Raw genomic sequence first — 27,341 nt, 5'->3', positions numbered from 1 at the left:
AACAAGAGTCAGTACCAAAGGCTAGGGACCTAATCAATACAGACATTGGTAATATGTCAGATCTAGAGTTCAGGATGATGATTCACAAGGTTATAGCCAGGATCAAAAAAGGCATGGAAGATATTAGAGAAACACTGTCAGGAGAAATAAAAGCCCTTTCTGGAAAAATAAAAGAACTAACATCTAACCAAGTTGCAATAAAAAAAAGCTATTAATGAGGTGCAATCTAAAATGGAGGCTCTAACTGCTAGGATATATGAGGCAGAAGAAAAAATTAGTGATATAGAAGACCAAATGACAGAGAATAAAGAAGCTGAGCAAAAGAGAGACAAACAACTACTGGACCATGAGGGGAGAATTTGAGAGATAAGTGATACCATAAGATGAAACAACATTAGAATAATTGGGATTTCAGAAGAAGAAGAAAGAGAGAGCGGAGCAGAAGTTATATTAGAGTGAATTATTGTAGAGAATTTCCCTAATATGGCAAAGGGAACAAGCATCAAAATCCAGGAGGTGCAGAGAACCCCCCTCAAAATCAATAAGAATAGGTCCACACCCCATCATCTAATAGTAAAACTTACAAGTCTTAGTGACAAAGAGAAAATCCTGAAAGCAGCCCAGGACAAGAAGTCTGTAACATACAATGAGAAAAATATTAGATTGCAGCATACTTACTAGAGAGACCTGACAGGCCAGAAAAAAACTGGCATGATATATTCAGTGCACTAAATGAGAAAAACATGCAGCCAAGAATACTATATCTAGCTAGGCTATCATTGAAAATAAAAGGAGAGATAAGAAGCTTCCAGGACAAACAAAAACTAAAAGAATTTGTAAACACCAAACCAGCTCTACAGGAAATATTGAAAGAGGTCCTCTAAGCAAAGAGAGAGCCTTAAAGTAGTAGACCAGAAAAGAATAGAGACAGGGGTACCTGAATGCTTCAGTGGGTTAAAGCCTCTACCTTCAGTTCAGGTCATGATCTCAGGGTCCTGGGATTGAGCCCACATCAGGCTCTCTGCTCAGCAGGGAGCCTGGTTCCCCCTCTCTTTCTGCCTGCCTCTCTGCCTACTTGTGATCTCTGTCAAATAAATAAATAAAATCTTAAAAAAAAAAAGGAGAGAGACAGTATACAGAACAGTTGCCTTACAAGCAATACAATGGCACTAAATTCACATCTTTCAATAGTTACCCTGAATGTAAATGGGCGAAATGCCCCAATCAAAAGACACAGGGTATCAGAATGGGTTAAAAAACAAACAAACAAACAAAAAATCCAAACCCGGGCCACCTGAGTGGCTCAAAAGTTTAAGCCTCTGCCTTTGGCTCAGGTCATGATCTCAGGGTCCTGGGTTCAACCCCACATCAGCCTCTCTGCTCAGCAGGGAGCCTGTTTCCCCCTCTTCCTCCCCCTGTCTCTCCACCTACTTGTGATCTCTGTCTGTCAAATAAATAAATAAAATCTTTTAAAAAAATAAATCAATATGCTGTCTACAGGAAACTAATTTTAGCCCCAAGACACCTCCAGATTTAAAGTAAGGGGGTGGAAAACAATTTACCATGCTAATGGACGTCAAAAGAAAGCTTGGGTGGCAATCCTTATATCAGATAAATTAGACTTTAAGCCAAAGACTATAATAAGAGATGAGGAAGGACGCTATATCATGCTCAAAGGGTCTGTCCAACAAGATCTAACAATTTTAAACATGCCCCAACACGGGAGCAGGCAAATATAAAACCAATTAATAACAAAATCAAAGAAACACATCTACAATAATACAATAATAGTAGGGGGCTTTAATACCCCACTCACTGAAATGGACAGATTATCCAAGCAAAAGATCAACAAGGAAATTAAGGCTTTAAATGACACACCAGACCAGATGGACATCACAGATATATTCAGAACATTTCATCCCACAGCAACAGAATACACATTCTTCTCTACTGCACATGGATCATTCTCCAGAATAGATCACATCTTGTGTCATAATCAGGTCTCAACCAGTACCAAAAGATTGGGATCATTCCCTGCATATTTTCAGACCACAATGCTCTGAAGCCAGAACTTGATCACAAGAGGAAAGTTGGAAAGAACCCAAATACATGGATCATCCTACTAAAGAATGAATGGATCCACCAGGAAATTAAAGAAAAATTTAAAAAAATCATGGAGACAAATGATAATGAATACACAATGGTTCAAAATCTATGGGACATAGCAAAGGCAGTCCTGAGACGAAAATATATAGTGATACAAGCCTTTCTTAAGAAACAAGAAAGGTCTCAATTACACAACCTAACCCTACACCTAAAGGAGCTGGAGAAAGAACAGCAAAGAAAGCCTAAATTCAGCAGGAGAAGAGAAATCATAAAGATCAGAGCAGAAATCAATGAGACAGAAACCAATAAAACAGTAGAACAAATCAATGAAACTAGGAGTTCGTTCTTTGAAAGAGTTAATAAGATTGATAAATCCCTGGCCAGACTTATCAAAAAGAAAAGAGAAAGGACCCAATTTAATAAAATCATGAATGGAAGGAATAGAGTATAGCCAACACCAAAGAAATACAAACAATTACAAGAACATATTATGAGCAACTATACGTCAGCAAATTTGACAATCTGGAAGAAATGGATACATTCCTAGAGATCTATAAACTACCAAAACAGAACCAGGAGGAAATAGAAAACCTGAAGAGACCTGTAACCAGAAGGAGATTGAAGCAGTCATCAAAAATCTGCCAACAAACAAGAGCCCAGGGCCAGATGGCTTCCCAGGGGAAATCTACCAAACATTTAAAGAAGAATGAACACCTATTCTCCTGAAACTGTTCCAAAAAATAGAAATGGAAGGAAAACTTCCAAACTCATTTGATTAGTTCAGCATTACCTTGATCTCAAAACCAGACAAAGACCCCATCAAAAAGAATTACAGACCAATATCCTTAATGAACACAGATGCGAAAATTCTCACAAAATATTAGCCAATAGGATCCAACAGAACATTAAAAGGATTATCGACCATGACCTAGTGGGATTTATTCCAGGGCTGCAAGCTTGGTGTAACATCCACAAATCAATCAATGTGATACAATACATTAATAAAAGAAAGGACAAGAACCATACGATACTCTCAATAGATGCTGAAAATGCATTTGACAAAGTATAGCATTCTTTCTTGATCAAAACTTTTCACAGTGTGGGGATAGAGTGTACATACCTCAATATCATAAAAGCCATCTATGAAAAACCCACAGTGAATATCATTCTCAATGGAGAAAAAACTGAGAGCTTTTCCACTAAGGTCAGGAAAACGGCAGGGACGTTCACTATCACCACTGCTATTCAACATAGTACTATAAGTCCTAGTCTCTGCAATCAGACAACAAAAAGAAATGAAAGGCATCCAAGTCAGCAAAGAAGAAGTTAAACACCATTCTTTGCAGATGATATGATACTTTATGTGGAAAATCCAAAAGACTCCACCCCAAAGCTGCTGGAACTCATACAGGAATTCAGTAAAGCGTCAGGATATAAAATCAATGCACAGAAATCAGTTGCATTTCTATACACCATCAACAGGAGAGAAGAAAGAGAATTTAAGGAGTCCATCCCATTTACAATTACACCCCAAACCATAAGATACCTAGGAATAAACCTAACCAAAGAGGCAAAGAATCTGTACTCAGAAAACAATAAAGTACTCATGAAAGAAATTGAGGAAGACAGAAAGAGGTGGAAATATGTTCCATGCTCATGGACTGAAAGAACAAATACTGTGAAAATGTCTATGCTATATGCTGTGTTCAAATTAATCTACACATTTAATGCAATTCCTATCAAAATACCATCTATTTTTTTTTTCAACGAAATGGAACAAATAATCCTAAAATTTATACGGAACCAGAAAAGACCTCAAATAGCCAGAGGAATGTTGAAAAAGAAAGCCAAAGTTGGTGGCATCACAATTCCAGACTTCAAGTTCTATTACAAATCTGTTATCATTAAGAGAGTATGGTACTGGCACAAAAACAGACATATAGATCAATGGAACAGAATAGGAAGCCCAGAAATAGATCTTCAACTCTATGGTCAAGTAATCTTTGACAAAGCAGGAAAGAACATCCAATGGAAAAAAGACATCCTCTTCAACAAATGGTGTTGGGAAAATTGGACAGCCACATGCAGAAAAATGAATCTGGACCATTTCCTTACACCACACACAAAAATTGACTCCAAATGGATGGAAGACCTCAATGTGAGAAAGGAATCCATCAATAGCCTTGAGAAGAACACAGGCAGCAACCACTTAAGCCTCAGTCACAACAACTCTTCCTAGAAACATCACCAAAGGCAAGGGAACCAAGGACAAAAATGAACTATTGGGATTTCATCAAGATCAAAAGCTTTTGCTCAGCAAAGGAAACAGTCAACAAAACCAAAAGACAACTGACAGAATGGAAGAAGATATTTGCAAATGGCATATCAGATAAAGGGCTAGTATCCAAAATCTATTAAAAACTTATCAAACTCAACAACCAAAGAACAAATAATCCCATCAAGAAATGGGCAGGGGACATGAGCAGACATTTCTGCAAATAAGACATCCAAATGGCCAACAGACATATGAAAAAGTGCTCCACATCACTCGGCATCAGGGAAATACAAATCAAAACCACAATGAGATACCACCTCACACCAGTCAGAATGGCTAAAATCAACAAGTCAGGAAATGACAGATGCTGGCGAGGATGCGGAGAAAGGGGAACCCTCCTACATTGTTGGTGGGAATGCAAGCTGGTGCAGCCACTCTGGAAAACAGCATGGGATTTCCTCAAAAAGTTGAAAATTGAGCTACCCTATGATCCAGCAACCGCACTACTGGGTATTTACCCTAAAGTTACAAATGCAGTGATCCGAAAGGGCCTGGATATTTATAGCAGCAATGTCCACAATAGCCAAACTATGCAAAGAACCTAGATGCCCAACAACAGATAAATGGATAAAGAAGAAATGAAATCTTGCCATTTGCAACAACGTGGATGTACTAGAGGGTATTATGCTGAGCAAAATAAGTCAATCAGAGAAAGACAATTATCATATGATTTCTATGATATGAGAATTTGAGAGGCAAAGTGGGGGGTTTGGGGGCAGGGAAGGAAAAAATGAAACAAGATGGGATTGGGAGGGAGGCAAATTATAAGAGACTCTTAATCTTACAAAACAAACTGAATGTTGCCAGGGGTAGGGAGTTAGGGAGAGGGTGGTTGGGTTATGGATACTGGGGAGGGTATGTGCTATAGTGAGTGCTGTGAAATGTGTAAGCCTGATGATACACAGACCTATACCCCTGGTGCTAATAATACATTATATCTTAATTTTTTAAAAAAGTAAAAAAAAAAAACATATTCATTGACATGCAAATCTTAAGGAAAATTATAATGAAAAATGAAGAAAAATCAGTGAAATTTATACATGCAGAGATATACACTGTTACTATGTTAATGACACTTTTTTTTCCCCAAAGCAGGATGAATCTACTATCTGTGTCTTTATGTTTTTGAAATATAAGTGCACAGCTCTTATTTCATGACCACTATTCATAAACTAGCCATACAAATGGAAAAGTAGGTCTCTTTTTTTTAAGAAGCAGAGGAAGTAGAGGTAAAAGGTCTGGCAGCATCCAGCCTGTGCTCAAGTGCTAACTTAACCACTTACTAGACATATCATCTTGGGAAAGTTATTTAAGCTCTGCATCTTAACTTCCTTATCTGTGGAGTTGATATAAGGATAAAAGGAGTTAATAAAGTACTTAAAAGAGTTCCTGTATATGGTAAGTAATACATAACAGTTGACTACTATTATAAATGGTCATACAAAGGTACCAATGATACATTATTATATAAATATAAAGCAGTTCATGGGACCAGTTATAATATTATTCCATTTGTATAAAAAGAGCAAATATATAATAATATATCTATTTATATATATAAGATAAAAATATTTAAGATTATGCATAAAACTGTCAACATGATTACGCCAGGAATAATTTTCACTGGTCCTATTAAAGCCCCTTATGTAAGAAATCAATAAAAATATTTCACTTAAAAAATACTTTTTGAAGTGGAAAAAATAAAAAGACAACGAAAATAGAGGAAAATAACAATACCCCTGGTTTTCAGAAAGATGACAATAGTTATTAGTTTTTCCTGTTAATCCTGAGAAAAGAGTTTAGAGCTTTTAGAGAGCTAAATTCGCTATTAGAACAAGTAAATTATAGTAAACCCAAAGCTATAATTTCTTACTAAAGAGACATTATTTTCTCTGATTTCATGAAAAATATTCAAAAGGAAAAATAAAACACTTAAGTACCTTTAAAATTGCTAATAAATACACCTAAAGTTATTAAATGTAACAGAAAGGTGGCTGAAGCACAAACCAAAACAACCATATTTCCCCTTTATTTTACTGGGGCAAGGATGCCACATCAAGCTTGAAACACCTTTGATGTCCAAGCTGTGTATGTTCTGCCTAATTTTTAAAGGAATAAGTTCTATAAATTTCTAAATTCTAAAGCAAAGTTTCCAAATGTTATTTAATATTGAATGGCAGCTTTTCTGAGAAGAAATATAGTGCCTTTTGGCAGATGTCATAAACTTTCTATGTCTCTATCTCCTCAGCGATAAAGTAGAGAAAATATCCTATGAGGTTTAAGTGAGAACTTGCAGTACTCATGCTGAACATGACAGCCTAAAAGGAATAATTAACCTGGTTATTAATATTATTTTATCAAATGTATAGACCATGCTTTCAGTACTTCACAAAAATACATTCTGGCTTGAGCTGAAGCTTTAGATTTAAAAATATTAGCTCTTAGCTATCACACATGCCATTTATGTCCAATATGTCTCTCTCAAATGTCACCAGTGATATACAAGATCCCAAATTTCTGACCTATGCTGATGACAGATCACCATCTATTGTGATGTCACCCAGTACTTTATGGTAATATTTCTTATGATATTTTTTCTGACTACAGTTTAAAGGGCACTTCCTGTCTATGGAGTAAAGCCTATCACATTATCAAAATATGTAACTGAAGGATTACAGTATGACTGCCTGTGATTTTATTTCTATATTGTTGCCGTAAATAGCAATGAGTAAATCTTCTAAATTATGCCGTAAGACTTCTTGTCTAAGAAGCAATATATTCTGCAATCTCATTGACAAAATCGTTAAACGACCATCCTTGCAGTTTTTGGGTCAATGGGGATATCACTGTTATGAACCTAGGATTTACAGAACCCTGGCAAAAATTCTGAGGTATGTCGACTTGGATGGGTTTGACATACTACTCTCAGATTATATTGCATTTGTGGAAAAATCAGGATACCGTTTTGAACTAAATTTTAATCTTGAATTTACTGAAATATGTGTGAATACAATTCTGTACTGGGTTTTTGCCAGAAAAGGTAACCCTGACTTTGTGGAACTGCTTCTCAAGAAGACAAAGGACTATGTTCAAGACAGAAGTTGTAACCTGGCACTGATATGGAGGTAATAATCTCATGTTTTCACCATAAAAGGAGAAATTTTCTCTTTAGGAGATTATTTTACTTCTTTTTTTCTAAAATGAATATGCATAGTGGCTATATATGGATAAGGAATCCTGACTTGATTGCCCATTCATGTGTTTACTCCTTCATTCCTTCATTATTGATTCAATAATTCCCCCTCTACACACATTATTATGTACCAATAAATTTCTAGAGGTTCTGTGCTATATAAAGTTTACATGTTAGTGCTCAAGGTAATGGCATGTTCAACAACTTAGATTTCTCTAATTAGACAGACAATATTTTGGGTAATACTGCGATCTCTTCTTCTTGAGCATACCAATAACATGTGTGTGTGTGTGTGTGTGTGTGTGTGTGTGTGTATAAAATGAATTTCAAAGTATAATTCAGAATATACACATATATTCACTTAGAAATAGTTATTAAACATAATAATTCCCTTTTTGTATGTTAAACATTGATAAATTTAACTCCAAATTCTTCAAGAGTGAGCACAATGAAGTCAAATATCTGATTAAGTCTGTTCTAGAACAAAATTTTCACGTACTCTGAAATGTCAAGCTAGCTAATGAATACTACTGAGGATCTTTTGGATTAAATATTCAATGTACTCTTTGGGAAGTCATAATATAGATTCTAAAGTTACTTAGTTTTCAGTATCTCTAACTCTATGGTATTGGATAATAGTTTGATTAGAACCAATGTGCATTTGTTCACTCATTCAACAAATTATTTATATACCATCCTTACTATGTATAAGGTACTATACTAGCTAAGCACAATGACAGGAGCAAGAATGCTAAAAAACAAGACAGATAAGATCAGCTAAAGTCTAAACCAATTTAGATTCTGCCTGAAGTAGCTGTTCTCTTGTGCACCACTGTGATATTGGAGAACCACTAGATTGCTTTGCTTAATGATCACCCAAGTACACGAACTAATAGCTGCAGTCTGGAATATCAGTAAATAAAACCCCCAAATAGCACCTTGTGGTTGTTTTAAGGACCATTATATCTGTAACTTTTGCAAAGAGCAGCAGGTTCTAGTGTCACTAGCTGGACTAAGTAATGCCTACGTGTGTCCCTGGCAGGCCCAAGGAAAAGAAAAAATGGGGTAAAACAGAGGAAGAGAAGATACATTTTTATAACTTTTAAATGGGAAGCAAAAGGGGAAAACTGAAAGGAGTGGAAGGAAAACGAAGAGAAACACACAGTGGGATATAATACAGTGCCATTAACAACTGTCTTCAGTGACAGTTTTTTAAAAATCAAGAAATCTTGACTTAGATACATCCACACAGTAAAATACATTACTATCCAGTTCTATGGATGACAACAGCATCTGAATCTTTCAGAATCATAGAATCTTACTTAGATTCAAATGGGATCTATGAATTCATTAGCAAACTTCCACCCCGGGCAGCATCTCTATGTTGAACATCTCTGACTGATGCTAATATGGTCTCTACTTGAATAATTCTAGCGGTTAATTACCTATTTTGTGAGGTAAACCATTCCTTTGCCCAGGGATCCTTCTGTTTCCCAGCTATGCCTGTTCCATTTCCTTCAAAGATTTTACCCAGTCCCGTGGCTTTAAATAGTATGTGTATGCCAATGACTCCCCAGTCTCTCTCTCCAGTCCTGACCTTTCCTCTGAGCCCCAGATTCCTTCTATATAAAGTTGTCTACTCAACATCTCCACAAAGCATCTCAAATTTAACAGGAATAAAACAGAATATTAATCTAACTCACTCTCTCCCTGTCAAACTGCTCCTTCTCCTGGATTCCCTACCTAATAGTCCCTTTTTTCTATCCTTCGCTCAAGACAGAAATCCAGGATTAATTCTTGATTCTTCTCTTTCTTTCATCAGCATATTAGCAAGTCCTTTTGACTTTGTCTCTAAAACACACCCCAATTACACTTTTCTTTCCTCCATTCTTAACCTAGATGAAGCCACATTCACCTCTTACCTGCACAACTGCTATAGACTATAAGAGTCTTTCATCTTCCACTCTTCACTCTCAACCCCTATAATCTATTCTTGACTCAGAAGCCTGAAAAGCCTTATAAAAATGTGAAATACATTATATCACCCAGGCTTAAAATCCTCCAAATCTTTCCCACTATAAGTGAAATAAAACTCAATACTACATAATTTGGTCTCTCACTATATCAACCAAATCCAATCTTGTGTCTTTCTTCCCCTTGAACACTACATTCCAGCCACCCAGACCTTTCTGTTTCTCGAATATTTTCAATTTTATTCCTGCCTGAAGGTCCTGTAATGACAATTACCTACAAGCAAAATAAGTCAGACTGAGAAAGATAAATAACATATGATTTCATTCACATGTGGAATCTCAAGAGCAAAATAAACGAATAAATAGAGAAAAAGCAGAAACAGACCCATAAATACAGAGAAAAAACTGATGGATGCAGAGGGAAGGGGGTTAAGGGGATGGGTAAAATGAGTGAAGGGTAATGGGAGATAGAAGCCTCCAGTTATGGAATGAATAAGCACACAAATAAAAGGCACAGGATAGGGAATATAGTTAATGATACTGTAACAGCATTGTATGGTGACAGATGGTAGCTATACTTGTTAGCACAGCATAGTGTATAAACTTGTCAAGTCATTGGGTGGTACACCTGAAACTAATGAAACATTGTGTGCCAACTATACTCAAATTTTTAAAATTAAAATTAAGAAATAATAAAATAATAATAACTGGTCTCTCTACCTAGAAATCTCTTCACTCAGATCTTCCTGTAACTAGTTCCTTTTAATCAGGTGGAATACAGTATAAATGTCATCTTTTCAAAGAGGCCTTCTCTGGTCTCATCTAAAGAAGCCACTCATTCATTATCACAACACTATTTTAATTCTCTGCACAGCATCGATCACTATATGTTCATTTGCTGCTGTTTTTTTTTCCCCCATTGGTTTGCTCACTATCCATTGTCATTAAAAGTAAGGTCCGTGAAGGGAAAAACCCTGATTACTTCCTCAACATTGGATCCTCAGTGTCTAGAACTATATAGATACATTGCAAGAGTTCAATCAAGATTTTGTTGAAATAGAAAGTGGATTTTTATGTAGCTTTATTAGATTCTTCTTACTCATCATGCACAGAAATCTGTCTCCATTTCTCCAATTCTGCCCCCAGAGCTATGGAGAACCTTTCAAATATTTGAACACAGCTATTATGTCCCCATAAGGAATACCTTAAGTTTCCTATTATCTGCTGTTCTTTATTCTTACAGCAGCAGCATCTTTTGGTCACCATCTCTGGTATACACTCCAACATGATAATTTAGCCATTATAATAATGAAGTGTGTAAATAGATCCCTGGAGGAGAGGAGATAGAATTAATGAGGGAAAGGAACTTAAGTTTGTTCATTTTTACGACAAAACTGCAATAATAATCTAAATGCCACTGTATGACAGACCATAAGTTGTTAAAGAGAGATGATACCATTCAGCTAAAATAACAATAATCATTTACTAAGCACTTTCTTAAGTGCGAAACATTGTGTTGTTTTGGGGGAATACAAAGCCAAATAGCCAAATAGCCATATTTCCTGATTTTGGAAAGTTCACAGACTAGTAAGTGAACCATAAAAATTATTCATATTATATAAATGCAAAATTAGAAGCATGTGCACGTAGAACAGAGAAAGAAGTTAACACTATTGGAAAGGAGCAGACACCTAAGAAAGCTCTCAGAACAGAAGATGTCTTAAATTGATTTTTAAAAGATGAAATGAAATTTTCTCTCCCTTTAGCTCCTGAAGTAATCTAGGCAGAGGCAGATGACTAAAACCAAAGGAGATAGAAACAACATGTTGCATCCAGTGATTACCAGAATTGTCTATAATAATAATTGTCTAGATAATTCTGCAATTGCTAAAAAGTAAGATAGGAAATTGGGTAGTAGTTAAAGATGAAGCCTAGAAGTGAAATCTTGAAATACTTAGTAGGCCATGCTAAGCAATTTAAAATTTACACCATAAGTGATGCCTAACCAGTGAAAGTCAGATTTGTAGTATGAAAAGACTCATCAGCTCCCATTTGAAGATTACACTGGAGAGGGAGGCTGGGACTAGAAGCAAGGAGACCAGTCAGTAGACAGCTCAAACACTCCAGGTACATTAGCAAGTCCAGAACTTCCACAGAAAAAGGGTTATGGAAAAATTTTTATTGAAAAGAGGTAGGTGACTGGAGAAGTTGCTTGAAATTGAATTTGCATAGTAGGCACTCCTTGCTAACTTAGCTTCCATGTATATCTATAATAGTTTTAAGAGAAAGAACTAATTCTTCTCTGCCACCATCTTCTCCTACTTCTGACTATTCTTTGATAGCACTACTGTTCAGGTAAGACATAATGAGAACTTAAACTAAATAGCAGGGCGCCTGGGTGGCTCAGTGGGTTAAACGTCTGCCTTCAGCTCAGGTCATGGTCTCAGGGTCCTGGGATTGAGCCCCGCATTGGGCTCTCTACTCAGCAGGGAGCCTGCTTCCTCTTCTCTCTCTACCTGTCTCTGCGTACTTGTGATCTCTGTCTGTCAAATAAATAAATAAAAATCTTTTTAAAAAAACTAAATAACAATAGGAGAAGGAAGAGATATTATTAAATAGAACAAAACAGTGAGTGATTAGAAGCAGAGCATAAGAGAAAGTTAATTTCGAATTTCTAAATTTTAAGACTGATTGGTAGTTATATTAGTTTCCTCTTGTTGTAACAAATTGCCACAAACTTAGTGGCTTGAAATGATAGAGATGTATTATTTTTTAGTTCTGGAAGTCAGAAGTCCAAAATGAAGCTACTGGGCTAAAATCAAGAGGTCAGCAGGCCTGGTTCTTTCTAGAGCCTGTATGGGAGAATGGGTTTCCTTACCAGCTTCTGGAGGCTTCCTGCATTCCTTGTTTCATGACCTCTTCCTCATCTTCAAAGCCAGCATTGTAGAGTCATAGCTCCTTCACTGACCCTAATTCTATTTTTCTCTGACACATCATATAAGGGTCCTTGTGATTATACTGGGTCCACCTGCATAATCTCCCATTTCAACATCATTACCTTTATTAATTACATATACAAAATCCCTTTTGCCAATTTGAGAGGCCATTATCCAGCCTACCACAATGGTCATGCCACAAATCTATCAAGATTGTTATGAAGCACCTAAAAATTCAGTTTGGGACATAAGAGTTTATACTGCCTAAGGGATAGCCATGTACAGTAGATACCTAGATACCATCATCCTTGATGTGTCTTTCTCTTACATTCCCATCTTATCTGTCAGGATATCTGTTGTTTCTACCTTCAAACAATATACAGAATCCAACCATCTCTACTGTTATTGCCTTGTACTAAGTAATTTTCTTCCTCCTATCCCATAACAAATTCTCAGCAGAGGTAAGATCACAATGCTTTTCCTATTCAAAATCTCCAATGGCTTCTCCATTTCATTTAGAGTAAAAGATGGAAGTCTTTTCAGTGATCTACAAGGATCTACATGATGTGGCCTCCCATTATCTTTGTCCTTGTTTCTTGCTGCTCCTTGCCCTTTTCACTCTCTCAGCCACAATGGCTCCCTCACTCTTCTCTTTCACCACTCCAGGAACACTCCTGCTTTAGGATCCTTAAATATCCAAATAGCTAACTTCTTCATCTCCTTCTTCTTTACTTAGTCCTTCTTGACGCAGTCCCTGCCTCCTCCCGCTTCGCCTCTCCTGTGTTGTCAGGGGCTTCCCCTGGCCTCGCTCCCCTTCCAAAACTCAAGATTTTAAAAAAGCCATTCTTTCAAGTCTCCGTCAAATGCCCCTTCCTCCAGGAAGCCCGCCCAGTCACCAGCTGTGCCAAACCTTTCCTTACTCACTATGTAACATTTTGGTGCCTTCTCTGGCCCTTTCACACTTGATGTTTCAGAGTTATTCTTGCCCTTATGACTTTGCCATCTTGAGTTCCCAGCGGGGCCATGGATAGCATCTGAGTCTCTGCCCCAGACCCCCTCCCCAACAAGCACTTGCCAGAAGAATAAGCAAGGAATAAGCTGTAGTCTGATTTACACTTCCCCAGAGCTAAAGACCAGGCATTAAAGGTTAGGGACTTTTTTTTTAAAAGATTTTATTTATTTCAGTAATGTCCTCTCCTATAATCCTATTTAAAATTGGAAAATGCCCTCATATACACCCCTAGCATTTCCATACTTCTTATACTGCTCTACTTTTTCTTTTTTCTTTTTTTTTTAGCAAATCTTCTAACATATTATAAAATTTGCTTTTTTTTTCCTATTTTCATTCTGTGCTGTTTTCCCTTGCTAAAATTTGAACAGCCATCTTTGTTATGTTCATTCATATATCCCAAGTACCTTAAAACAGAGCCTGGTATACAGTATGCATTCAATAAATATTTGTTGAATAAATTAATAGACAGTAATGGAAGTTATGGTCATGGATGAAATTGCCTGAGAACAGTAAGTCAAAAGAAAATTAGTCAAAAGGCCAAATCTTCTCTACTTAGATATTAAGGGCAGAGAAAGAGAAACCAGTAAAAGATGGCTGAAAAGGAACAGCCAAAGAGGTAGGTGGATAACAGAGAAAATAGCCTTACTAAGTTAGCATAAAACATGGTTCCAAGAAAGTCAACTGTCTTAAATATCAGAAATAAAATTATAGAGAAGCATCCCTTAAATTTGGTGGCTAAAAATTAAAAGGGGAGTAGAAAAAAATAGAAATAATTAGTACAGCTATAAAACTGAATCATTCTCTGCATGTCTATATGGAAATATTATGCCCCAATTCATAAGCATATATGACAGGTTTTCAGATACAGAGGGTTCAGTTCATTAACTTCACATTTAAAAACTAATTCTTGCTGTGCTTGCCTTACTCCATCCATATAAGTACCATTATAATTAACTGTCAGTACAGATTAAGCAAATTTTGGTTTACAGTAACATGCTCTTTAAACATGAGGATTAATCATGTCATTTGGGTACAGATTAGACTTTTAAATCTCATTTTAAGCCTATTTGACTTTTAGTTATGGTTTTCAACATTTTTGGTCCAAAATTACTTCTAAATGTAGTATCAATCTTAATATTTTAAAATCAACTAATACCCCCAAATCTTACGAAGGACCATTTGTGGTATCTTTATCCCCCAAGTCTCCTGAATGCCTATACTTAACAATATTCTTAGTCAAATATCTTAAGAGTGTACAAGATCAGAGGTGGTTCAAGACAGTAGTATAGAAGAATCCTGAACTCACCTCCTCCAATGCATACAACAAATCTGTATAAGACCCCCCCAAAATTAGCTGAACAGATCATCCAGAGCAAAATATTGAAAGACTGGTGTCCCTGGGTGGTTCAGTTGGTTAAGCACCCATCTCTTGATTTTGGTTCAGGTTATGATCTCCAAGTTGTGAGATCAGAGCCCTGCATTGGGCTCCATGCTAGGCCTGGATCCTGCTTATGATTCTCTCCCTCCCTCATCCTCTGCCCCTCTCCAGCCTCACTCAAAAAATCAAATTAAAAAAAATTAACAAGCCATATTAAATGGGTAGGGGATGCAAAGATGTGGTCTTGCCAAAAACCACACCCCTGGCACAAACAGAAGGAGCTGAGAGTGATCTCACAAATACAGAGCTTCTTGCTGAGAAGCAAGGGTTTTGTACCCCACATCAGCCACTCCAACCCTTGGGACCTGCACTGGAGAGATAAGCCCCCAAAACACCTGGCTTTAAAACCAACAGGACTTACATTCAGAAAAAATAGTGCTATAGGAAATGGAGACCTCACTCTAAGAGGATTTGCAAGAAAACACATTCACTTTGGGACCAAGTACAAAAGCAGCAGATTGAAAAGTGTTTAGACCATATGTGAAAGAGAATCATTGCTAACCTTGAGGTATCTGCTGGAGGGACAGATCCTTTTGAGACTTTCCAGTAACAAGGCACCAGTGGACATCTTTTCAGCATTCTCCCTCTACTTTGCTAGTGCTGGCATGATACGTACCATTTTTGCACTACCCCTCCACCTTAATGCCTACAAGAAACTTACTTCATATGTAAGGACACACACAGACTGAAAGTAAAGTGATAGAAGAAGATGCTTCATGCAAATGGAAACCCCCTACCCTGAAAAGCTACAGTAGTTACACTTACACCAGATAAAACAGACTTTAAAATAAAGACTGTGGGGTACCTGGGTGGCTCAGTGGATTTATGTCTTTGGCTCAGGTCATGGCCTCAGATCCTGGGATCGAGCCCCACATTGGGCTCCTTGCTCAGCAGAGAGCCTGCTTCTCTCTCTCCCTCCCTCTCCCTCTGTCTGCCTCTATGCTTACTTGTAATCTCTATCTCTCTGTCAAATAAATAAATAAAATCTTTAAAAAAAATAGACTATAATAAAAGACAAAAAATGGGTATTATATAAAAATAAAAGTCAATACAATAATAAGATATAACACTTGTAAATATTTATGCACCCAACATAGAACCATCTAAATATATAAAGCAAGTATTAACAGACTTAAAGGGAGAAATTGACAACAATAAAACAATAGAAAGGGGCTTTAATATGCTACTTACATCAATGGATTAATACTTCAGGCAGAAAATCAGTAAGAAAATATTAATCTTAGTGGATACATTAGACCAGATGGACTTATTATATATAATATGTGGAACACTACATATAAAAACAGCAAAGTATACATTCTTCTCAAGTGCACACTGAATATTCTCCAGGACAGATTATATGTCAGACCACAAAACAACTCACAATAAATCCAAGACTGAAATCATATCAACTATCTTTTCCAAACACAATAGTATGACACTAGAAATGAATAAGAATAATACTAGAAAATTACAAATGCCTGCGTGTCTCAGTTGGTTAAGTGTCTGCCTTTGGCTCAGGTCATGATCCCGGGGGGTCGGGGATAGAGCCTCCCATCAGGCCCCCTGCTCAGCCAGGAGTCTGCTTCTCCTTCCACCCTTCCCCCTGCTTGTGCTCCCTCTTCCTCTCAATTAAATAAATAAATAAATAAATAAATAAATAAAATCTTTAAAACAAACAAACAAAAGAAACTAGGAGCTAGAAAAACAAATGAAGCTCAGTTAGTAGAAAGAATGAAATAAGATCAGAGCAGAAATAAATGAAATACAAACAAAAGATCAAATAGAAGAGATCAATGAGATTAAGAACTGATTCTCTGAAAAGATAAAACTAACAAGCCTTTAACCAGAGTCATCAAGAAAGAGTCCAAATAAAATCAGAAATGAAAGAAAAATTACAACTGATACCAAAAAAATACAAAAGGATCATTACAGACAATTATAAACAATTATACACCAAAAATTCAACAACCTAAAAGAAATAAGTTCCCAGAAACATACAATCCTCCAAGACTGATCTGTGAAGAAATACAAAGTCTGAATAAACCAATTACTAGTAAAGAGATTGAATCAGTAATAATCAAAAACTCTCCAACAAACAAAAGTCCAGGCCCAGACAGCTTCACTCGTGAGTTTTACCAAATATTCAAGAAGACTTAATACCCATCCTTATCAAACTCTTCCAAAAACTGAAAAGGAGGGAACACTTCCAAACTCATTTTATAAGGCCATAATTACCCTAATGGCAAATCCAGATGTGGACACTGCAAAAAATAACTAAAATAAAATTACAGGCTAATATCCTAGGTGAACATGTATGCAAAAATCCTCAACAAAGTATTAGGAAGCCAAATTCAGCAATACATCAAAAGGATCATACACCATGATAGGATTTATTACAGGGATGTAAGGATAGCTTAATACCTGCAAATCAATCAACATAATATAGCACATTTAAAAAATGAAGGATAAAAATATTATGATCTTTTTAATAGATGAAGATAATGTATTTGACAAAATTCAACATCCATTTATGATAAAAACCATCAATTGAAGGGTATAGATGAAAGGTACCTCACATCAAAAATACTATATATGACAAACCCACAACTAACAATATAACCACTACTTTAAGATCAGGAACAACACAAGGATGCCCACTCTCACCACTTTTATTCAAAATAGTATTAGAAGTCTTAGACAAAGCAATTAGTCAAATAAAATATAAATTGAAATAAATTGAAAAATAAAATAAAATACATCCAAATTGGAAAACTGTCACTATATACAGATGACATTATTTTATATATAGAAAGTTCTAAAGACTCCATCAAAATAGTTAAATAAATTCAGGAAAGTTGCAGGCTAAAAAAATCAATATACAAAAATCTGTTGTGTTTTTATATACTAACAATGAAATATTGGCAAAATAAATGAAGAAAACAATCTCATTTATAACTGCATCAAAAAGAATAAAATACCTAAAATAAATTTAACCAAGGGGGTGATAGATCTGTACTCTGAAAACTATAAGACACTGATGAAAGAAATTGAAGAAGACACAAATGGAAAGACATTTTGTCCTCATGGATTAAAAGAATCATTTTTTAATAATTTTTAAATTTTGTTAATAAACATATAATGTACTATTAGACCCAGGGGTACAGGTCTGTGAATCACCAGGTTTACATACTTCACAGCACTCACCATAGCACATACCCTCCCCAATGTCCATAACCCCACCACCCTCTCCTTCCCCCCTCCCCCCAGTAACCCTCAGTTTGTTTCGTGACATTAAGAGTCTCTTATGGTTTGTCTCCCTCCTGATCCCATCTTGTTTCATTTATTCTTTTCTTACCCCCCAAACCCCCCCACGTTACATCTCCACTTCCTCATATCAGGGAGATCATAGGAGAATTGTCTTTCTCTGCTTGACTTATTTCGCTGAGCATAATACCCTCTAGTTCCATCCACGTTGTCACAAATGGCAAGATTTCATTTCTTTTGATGGCTGCATAGTATTCCATTGTATGTATATACCTCTTCTTCTTTATCCATTCATCTGTTGATGGACATTTAGGTTCTTTCCATAGTTTGGCTATTGTGGACATTGCTGCTATAAACATTCAGGTGCACGTGCCTCTTCAGATCACTTCGTTTGTATCTTTAGGGTAAATACCCAGTAGTGCAACTGCTGGGTCATAAGGTAGCTCTATTTTCAACATTTTGAGGGACCTCCATGCTGTTTTCCAGAGAGGTTGCACCAGCTTGCATTCCCACCAACAGTGTAGGAGGGTTCCCCTTTCTCCTCATCCTCGCCAGCATAAAAGAATCATTATTAAAATGTCCATATCACCCAAGCAATCTACAGACTCAATGCAATCTCTATCAAAATTTGAATGGCATTTTCCACAGAATTAGAACAATCCTAAAATTTGTGTTGAAACAGAAAAGATCTTGAATAACAAAAGCAGTCTTGACAAAGAAGAACAAAGCTGGAGGCATCACGCTCCCAGATTTCAAACTATATTAAAAAGATAGTAATCACAACAGTATGACATAAAAACAGACACACAGATCAATGGAACAAAATTGAGAGCCCAGAAATAAACTCATGCATATATGGTTAATTAGTATTATTTTTTAAAAAGACAAGAATAGGGGCACCTGGGTGGCTCAGTGGTTTAAGCCTCTGCTTTCCGCTCAGGTCATGATCTCAGGGTCCTGGGATCGATCCCCACATCATCGGGCTCTCTGCTCAGCGGAGAGCCTGCTCCCCCCCTCTCTCTGCCTGCCTCTCTGCCTACTTGTGATCTCTCTCTATCAAATAAATAAATAAAAATTGTTAAAAAAATAAAAAAGACAAGAATATACAATGGGGAAAGGATAGTCTTTTCAGTAAGTGATGTTGGGAAAACTGGTCAGATGCAAAAGAATGAAACTAGACCACTATCTTGTACCACACACCAAAATTAACTCTAAATTGATTAGAGACGTGAATGCAAGACAGAAACCATGAAACTCCTAGAAGAAAACATAGGCAGTAAGCTCCCTGACATTGTTCTTGGCAGTATTTTTTGGATCTGACTCCAAAGAAATGGCAACAAAAGCAAAAATAAACTAAAAAGTTCCTGCACAGTAAAGGAAACCATCAACAGAATGAAAAGGCAAGGTACTGAATGGGAAAAAAATATTTGCAAATGATATATCTAATAAGGGGCTAATACCCAAAATACATATAAAGAACTCATCAGCTCAATAAAAACATCCTATTAAAAAATTGGCAGAGGATCTGAATGGATATTTTTCAAAAGATCTCTAGATGGCTAACAGGCATGTAAAGATGTTTCGAGGGTGCCCTGGATGGCTTGTTTGTGAGTTCAAGCCCCACATTGGGCTCCATGCCCAGCATGGAACCTACTTTAAAAATTAATTAAAAATTAAAAATTTAGAAAAGGGGACACTTAGGTGGCTCTGTTGGTTAAGCATTCAACTTTTGATTTTGGTTCAGGTCATGATCTCAGGGTTGTGAGATGGAGCCTGCTAAGATATTCTCATCCTCTTCCTTTGCCTCTTCCCCCTCTATACGCTCTCTCTAAAAAAAAATTAACAAAATTTTAAAAAGTAAAAAAAAAAACAAAAGAAAAGATGCTAAACATCAGTAATCAAGGAAATGCAAATCAAAACCACAAGATATCATTTCACATCTGTCAGGATGGCTGTTATAAAAAAGACAAAAAATAGGGATGCCAGCCTGGCTCAGTGGGTTAAGCCTCTGCCTTCAGCTCAGGTTGTGATTTTAGGGTCCTGGCATTGAGCCCTGCATCGGGCTCTCTGCTCAGCTGGGAGCCTGCTTCCCCCTCTCTCTCTGCCTACTTGTGATCTCTCTCTGTGTCAAATAAATAAAATCTTAAAAAAAAAAAAAAACCAAGTTGTGTCAATGGTATAAAGAAAAGGAAACCCCGTATGCAATATTGGTGAGAATGCAAATTGGTGCAACCACGATGGAAAACAATACGGAATTTCTTTGAAAGATTAAAAACAGAACTGCCATATGATCCAGCAATTCTACTTCTAAGTACTTATCTGAAAAAAACAATAATGTTAATATAAAAATACATGCACCCCACTGTTCACTACAGCATTATCTACAATCGTCAACATATGGAAACAACCTAATGTCCAGCAATGGAAGAATGGATAAAGAAGATGTGATTTTATACACATACACACAGTGTATATACATATTTCAGACATGAAAAAAGAATGAAGCTCTGCCATTTGTGACAACAGGGAATGATCTTGAGAGTATTATTCTAAGTGGACTAAGTCACAGAACGACAAATAACATGGTTTCACTTACATATGGAATCTAAAAAACAAAACAAACAAGCAAAAAACTCATAGACACAGAGAAAAGATGGTTGCCAGAGTGAAGGTGGGTTGAGCCTAAGTCAAATGGATAAGAGGGGTCAAGAAGTACCAACTTCCAGTTGTCAAACAAATAACTCATAGTAATGTAATTTACAGCATGATTTATATAGTCAATAATATTTTATTGCATGTTTGAAAGGTGCTGAGAGTAGATCTTGAAAGTTCTCAACACAAGAAAAATTTTTTTCCTAACTTTTTATGAGGACAGATGGTAATGAGACTTACATTAATCACTTCACAATGTATATAAATATTGAATCATTATGTTGCAGACCTGAAACTAATATAATGTTATGTCAGTTATACTTCAATAAAAAGACATATCTGATTTAAAAAAAAGAACAAGCAAGATGAATAAATTAGATTGCCCTTGAAAAATTTAAATGATTGCACTTCACTAACAGTCTTGTTAGGTCCAAAAGCCACAGAATAAATTTAATTTTGTATATATATATTTTTTTCTGGAAATAGTAAAAAAATCAACAAATACTTGAGTGTCTGCTCTGGGCTAAGCATTATTCCAGGCATTTAGGGATATAATAGTAGATTAAACAGACGAAAATTGTTGTCCTTGTGGAGCTTAAATTTTTTTTTAAAGCATGTTTGGAGTTTTAATTTTAATTGCACATATTGCTTACCCATTTATTTTGAAGATAAGAAAATGAAAGATTAGAGACTTTAAGTTGTCCAAAATGGTATAGGCTTACTAGAACATTGTACAAAGTATCATGAGAAAAGAAAGATCAGGTCAAAAGCAGTCTTTTATTGAAGTCTTATATGATGAGCAAGACTTGCCAGAACTGAAAAGACAGGGAAAGGACATATACAAATGAAAAACTGTGAAAAAGTTGGAAGCAATGTGGTTTGGGAAAGTGAATACCAATAAGCAGGACAGGGAATGCAGAAGGAGAAGTAGTTTAGGAGTTCAATTTGGGATATATATTGGAAGGATGTATGAAAAAGATGAGATGTCTGGGGAAATACTGATCTGGAGATTATTCCAACAGAGAATGTATATATTTATACACAGAATTTAGAAAGATATATATAGTAACACCGGCAGAGTTACAACAAAAACTAAACTTCTTAATTTCTAAGATGCTACTCTTTACTACACCACCCCCCTTTTTTTTTTAATCACTAAATCTTGGCATTTCAACCCTCAATGAAGCTTTGGAGATAAACTAGTTGGTCTAAGGATTTTCAAACTGTTCTCTTTGGAGCTTCTGATAAGGGAATGAATCACTACAGGGGAGGCTTTTAGGACTTCTAAATACACTTCAACAGAGAACATATATAATACAAAACATTCTTTTTATATAGGTAGTTCAACAGTCCTCCAATGCTGCTATATGCTTGTAAATGAGACATTACTTCTAACTTTTTTTATTGACAAAAACCTACTAACCCTTCAAATCTTAGCTCCAAGATAACCTCTGAACAATGGTTATTCCAGGTAGAGTTAAGTGTTCTCTTTAGTGCTTCTACAGTACACCAAGCATGTTTCTATCATAGCAATTATAATTTTGTACTGTATTATTGAATTATTTGTCCATTACATTTACTAGACTATAATAAGCATTGCCACTTCCAGTCGGCAAGGAGAGAAGAATTAGGCACAAACAAGTCAGCCGCAAAAGACTGGGAGCAGGGGACAACAGTCGAAAAGGACTGCTGCCCCGAGCAACTCCACAGTCTCACTTTTATTGGATAGAAAACAATAGCCAACAGAAGGATTGATGAAGGTCAAACATTAATCCTGTCTTGCAGACAAGCAAGAAGGAAGATAAAGTTTATAGTTAACTAAGCACATTCAAAGGACTCATCTAACTAAGAACGAGCACTTCTGGGAAGAGAAAGGAGCGATAACGAAAAAGGGAAGCAGGCGGTTTTCGTTCCACCCTGAGCTGACCGGGCGTTCCAGGCTGCCCGGCTTCTGTGAAGGGGCGGCCTTCCGCCCTGAGCGAGCCGGGCATCCCCAGCTGCCCAGCTTCACGGTCGTACATCGTCCTTCTCCCCAAAGACCTGTTGTCAGTATATGTATTTCTTAAGGCCATATCTAAATGTGCTTGGCAACTAGTAAAATCTCCAGGGGTTACAGTTTAAGTAACAAATTGTTCCGAGGGGCAGCAGCAAAGCATCTTGATAGAAAGGACTGTATCCTTCATCTCTCTGTATCTAGTACTCAGTACACTCTGTGCAAGCAAGTGCTCAATTAATTAATTAACCAGCAAATGAAAACACAAATGCATAAAGAAACTAAGACTCATAGAGGCTGACTAACCCAACATCACAGAGCAAGTTAGGAAAAACCAAACCTCGAATCTAGAACCCCTAAGTCTCCATTGTTTGTAGCATTATACTGTGTTGCCTCCCTCATTAATTAAATATATGCAATCTTAAAATTCCTCTTTTTGAATAATGCTCTCCTTGCTCTCCTAGTTGTCCAAAACCAGTATTTATAGTTTGTATCATGTTCTACAAAACATTAGTATTTTATTAGACCAATCAAGAGAATTCCAGAAACAAAGGATTATGAATAAAACTTCCCTTTCTTTAGCACTGAAAGACATTTTTATTTGGCCAAATCAAGACTTGATAATATAAAACCCCTGTGGTTGGTTATACCATGTCCTATCTACATATAGAGACCAATTCATTAGCAAACATATCTATTTCAATTGAAAGGACTACATAAAATTAGAAAAAAATAAAATTTTCATTGCTTAAACCTAAAAATACCAACTCTAACTTTATTTAAGTGAAAAAAATAAGATTACATTAGTTGCACTTATTCCTTTCTCATCTAATTTCCAAACTCAATTCATGACTGACCAAGAAGAAAACAAATAAAAAGGTATCAAAATGGTCACATAACTATTCTACTAATAAAGTGAAATTTAAAAGAGCCTTTTTACCTTTTCTGTTTTAAATTTTCCAGAGCTACCTCAGTTTTATAATACTGGTTCTGATAACAATAAGATTTCTCCAGTGAGAAGCATACTTGCTATTAGTCAAAGTAAACTGAGAAAGTCAATTACCATATGGTTTTACTTATTTGTGGAACAAAAGGAATAGGATGGAGGACATTAGGAGAAAGGATAAATGAAGCGGGGAGAAATCAGAGGGGAAGACGAATCATGAGAGACTATGGACACTGGGAAACAAACGAAGGGTTTTAGAAGGGAGATGGGGTAGGGGGATGAGTGAGCCTGATGGGTATTCAGGAGGGCACGGATTGCATGGAGCACTGGGTGTTGTATGCAAATAATGAATCGTGTAGCACTACATCAAAAAATAATGATGTACTGTATGGTGACTAACATAACATGACAAAAAATTTCTGGAAAAAAAAGTAAAAGTAAACTTTCCATACATCTAAATCTTTGTTTGTTTTTACAAGTGCAAAGTTTAAATGTGTAATAGGAATTTTCTTATTTTTTTTAACTTTCAGTTTGGTCTAGATTCATAGAATAGAAAAATCTTTTTAAGATATACATAAAGGTAAAGTTACATTAAAAGTCATTTAAAACATTTAATAATTAAGATAATACTATTATGTCCCCATTACTATTAAGACAAAGTGCTTACCACAATTCTTAATTCTGTATTCAGTGAAGCTTTCATTTGTTTGATTTACAGAACTTTCACACCAGTATATTGCCCAAGTCCACTAAGTGGCATCACACCTCTACTCTATGTAGCTCAGACAAGACAATCTAATATCTTGAAAATACTCCTGCAATATGGAATCTTAGAAAGAGAAAAAAACCCCATCAACATTGTGATAACAATATTGCTCTACCCTTCAAGAGTGAGAATAATGGTTGATCATGAATTGGTAGACATCCAGGAAGATGCCAAAACATGTTTAGTGCTATGTTCCAGAGTGCTTGCTGCCATTTCAATCAGGGAAATAGAGGTAAGCAAAATAGTTCTTTGGGTTTGGGCTCAAATATTGATCAATAATTTTAAGATAAAATTGTGAAACAAGATTGAATTTGGTTTTTTATCTATGAATTATATCCAGTGAAAAATTAAAAATCAAGTGTAGGCTTACAAATTAAAACAGGTAAAATCTAAATTATGTTGAACATTAGTCCTTTATTTTATGACTTTGTCTTCTAAATATTTAGAAAGTTATAGTTTTTTTAAGTAGTAATTAAGTAGATGTATGTCATTATTATATTCTAATTACACAACAGTGTTTATTAGGATTTCTATGTCTTAAGAACATCATAAACTAAAAATTTAACAAGATTCTTTACAGAATATTTGAAAATGAGTTACATTTCTCCTCACAAATATAATCACATGCCAGGAAATAAAAATATAAAGGCTTAAAATATTTGTGCAATTAAAAGTATCTATCCCTCAGGGCACCTGCGTGGCTCAGTCAGTTAAGCGTCTGCCTTTGGCTTAGGTCATGATCCCAGAGTCCTGGAATCGAGCCGCGCATCGGGCTCTCTGCTCAGCAAAGGCCTGCTTCTGCCTTTCCCACTCCCCCTTCTGTGAGCAGAGACTATTTCTTATACCCTAGCAATGAGCTAAATGCTTGGTGCTAAGGTGCTAAGGCAAATACCAGATATTCTTCGAATAGCTAAATATGAAATAAATAATAAACTTATATATCATTTAAGCAAAAGTACCATATAGTCTACAGATTACAGGTTCTACTGGAGAAGTATCTCTATAATATAGAAATGTCTGTATTCTTTATTCTTAAATCAACTTAATTAACATTCAGCTTCTAGAATTAAATCTTTAAAAGGGTATCGTAACTAAAACTTGAAAATTTATCTTTTCATATAGATAGGTTCCTATCAAGACTTCTCACAGTTTAGCAGTATGAAATTTTGTTCTACAATGTTTTTAATCACCTGGGAGGACTTTTAAGATTTATGTTGTTGTACCCAACCTCAGACAAATCAAAATTTCTGGAGTAAAACCTCAGCATTTGTATATTTTAAAGTCCCCTGGATAATTCTGGTGTATAGCCAACTTGACAACACTACTCTGGAAGGAGAAGCTGATAAAACAAAGTGCGTGATCTGTCTAAAATGAAAAACATTAGATTCGTAGTTGTAAGAAATAATGTTTTTCCTTAGACATATTTAAAATTTATGTATCACTGTGAGAATAAAAGGGGAATAAAAACACTTGGCTCATTAAAAAGCTTTGTAAAAAAATATTATAAGGGTTATATAAATTTAAGACCTATTTTGTGAATTTAAATACAAAATAAAAATGCTAATAATTTGGACTAACCAGTGATTAGTTTTACAAAATTAAAATATTTCCCCTTTCTTCAGACGCAGCTAAGTTTAGGAAGACGTCCAATTATTTCTAATTGGCTGGACTACATTCCTTCAACAAGATACAAAGATCCATGCGAACTATTACATCTTTGCAGAATAACCATCAGGGCTCAACTACTGACCAACAATATGCTCCCAAATGGAATATTTTCACTTTTAATACCGGTTCGCCTACAGAACTACCTGAATTTAGAAAGTTAATATACATCTTTGTCCTGAGTTAAGGATACTCACCATTGTATGGTTTAGAAGTTAATAAACTATTAACTTCATGCAAATTTTCATTGCATTGGATATTTCATTAGAAAATATAATTTCAGGGGTGCCTGTGTAGCACAGTCATTTAAGTGTCTGAATCTTGGTTTTAGCTCAGGTCTTGATCTCAGGGTCATGAGATTGAGCCCTGCATTGGACTCCACGCTCAGCAGGAGTCTGCTTGAGATTCTCTCTCCCTCTCTCTCTGGTCCTCCCCCTCATGCTCTCTCCCTAAAATTAATAAGTAAATCTTAAAGTATATATATAATTTCAAATGACACCCTAAATGAACCCATTTTAAATCAATATATGACTCTGCCCATTACCTTTCTGAGACAAATTATGAGATTTTTGTTATATTTGAGATTTACCATTTTACTCTGCTCTTAAAAGTTGTTTTGTGTTAGAGCATAATTGTTACCTGTGGAAATTTTGGTCGTACTGATGTTCTGAAGTTCCTTTTATTTATATGTTCTAAGCTAGGTAAATATTATTTTACATTGTGTATTCCTATTAACAAGTATTTATTGAATTCTTTTGCAAATAAAATATTGTGCTTGGTGGTAAGGAATAGCCAAGGAAATTAAGATGCAATCCCTTCCCCAAGAAGGGGAAGAATTAGTCAACTAAAGGGTGGGGGTCAGTAGTAAAAGGACAGAAATGGATAATATTTGGAACTAATTAGGCCCCAAAACAATATGGAGCTTTAGTGTTTTGGTGTGTGATACTTCTAAATACTAGATCAGTAGTGCTTTTTAAGTTGAGATATCATTGACATATATATTACTTTCCAATATATATACATATATTGAATCATAACATGATTCAATATATGTATATA

General features: G+C 35.8%; 1 protein-coding gene across 2 annotated transcripts; it reads left to right on the top strand.

Annotated features, from left to right (window-relative positions):
- Positions 1-7,037: 7,037 nt before the first annotated feature.
- On the top strand, positions 7,038-26,507 carry ASB17 (ankyrin repeat and SOCS box containing 17). 2 transcript variants are annotated; one of them, XM_004758170.3, is made up of 4 exons: positions 7,038-7,332; positions 7,477-7,566; positions 24,570-24,849; positions 26,240-26,507. In XM_004758170.3, the coding sequence occupies exons 1-4, from the start codon at positions 7,166-7,168 to the stop codon at positions 26,444-26,446; spliced, it is 744 nt and encodes a 247-aa protein (XP_004758227.1). In that variant the 5' UTR covers positions 7,038-7,165; the 3' UTR covers positions 26,447-26,507. The 2 variants fall into 2 exon arrangements, with proteins under 2 accessions (XP_004758227.1, XP_004758226.1); XM_004758169.3 differs by having other exon boundaries at positions 7,038-7,566.
- The last annotated feature ends 834 nt before the right edge of the window (positions 26,508-27,341 follow it).

The sequence above is a fragment of the Mustela putorius genome, unplaced genomic scaffold, assembly GCF_011764305.1.
Source record: "Mustela putorius furo isolate JIRA1106 unplaced genomic scaffold, ASM1176430v1.1 tig00003853_pilon_pilon_pilon, whole genome shotgun sequence".
NCBI lineage: Eukaryota > Metazoa > Chordata > Mammalia > Carnivora > Mustelidae > Mustela > Mustela putorius.
The sequence above is the reverse complement of the archived record's forward strand: the minus strand, read 5'-3'. Positions and strand labels throughout refer to the sequence as shown.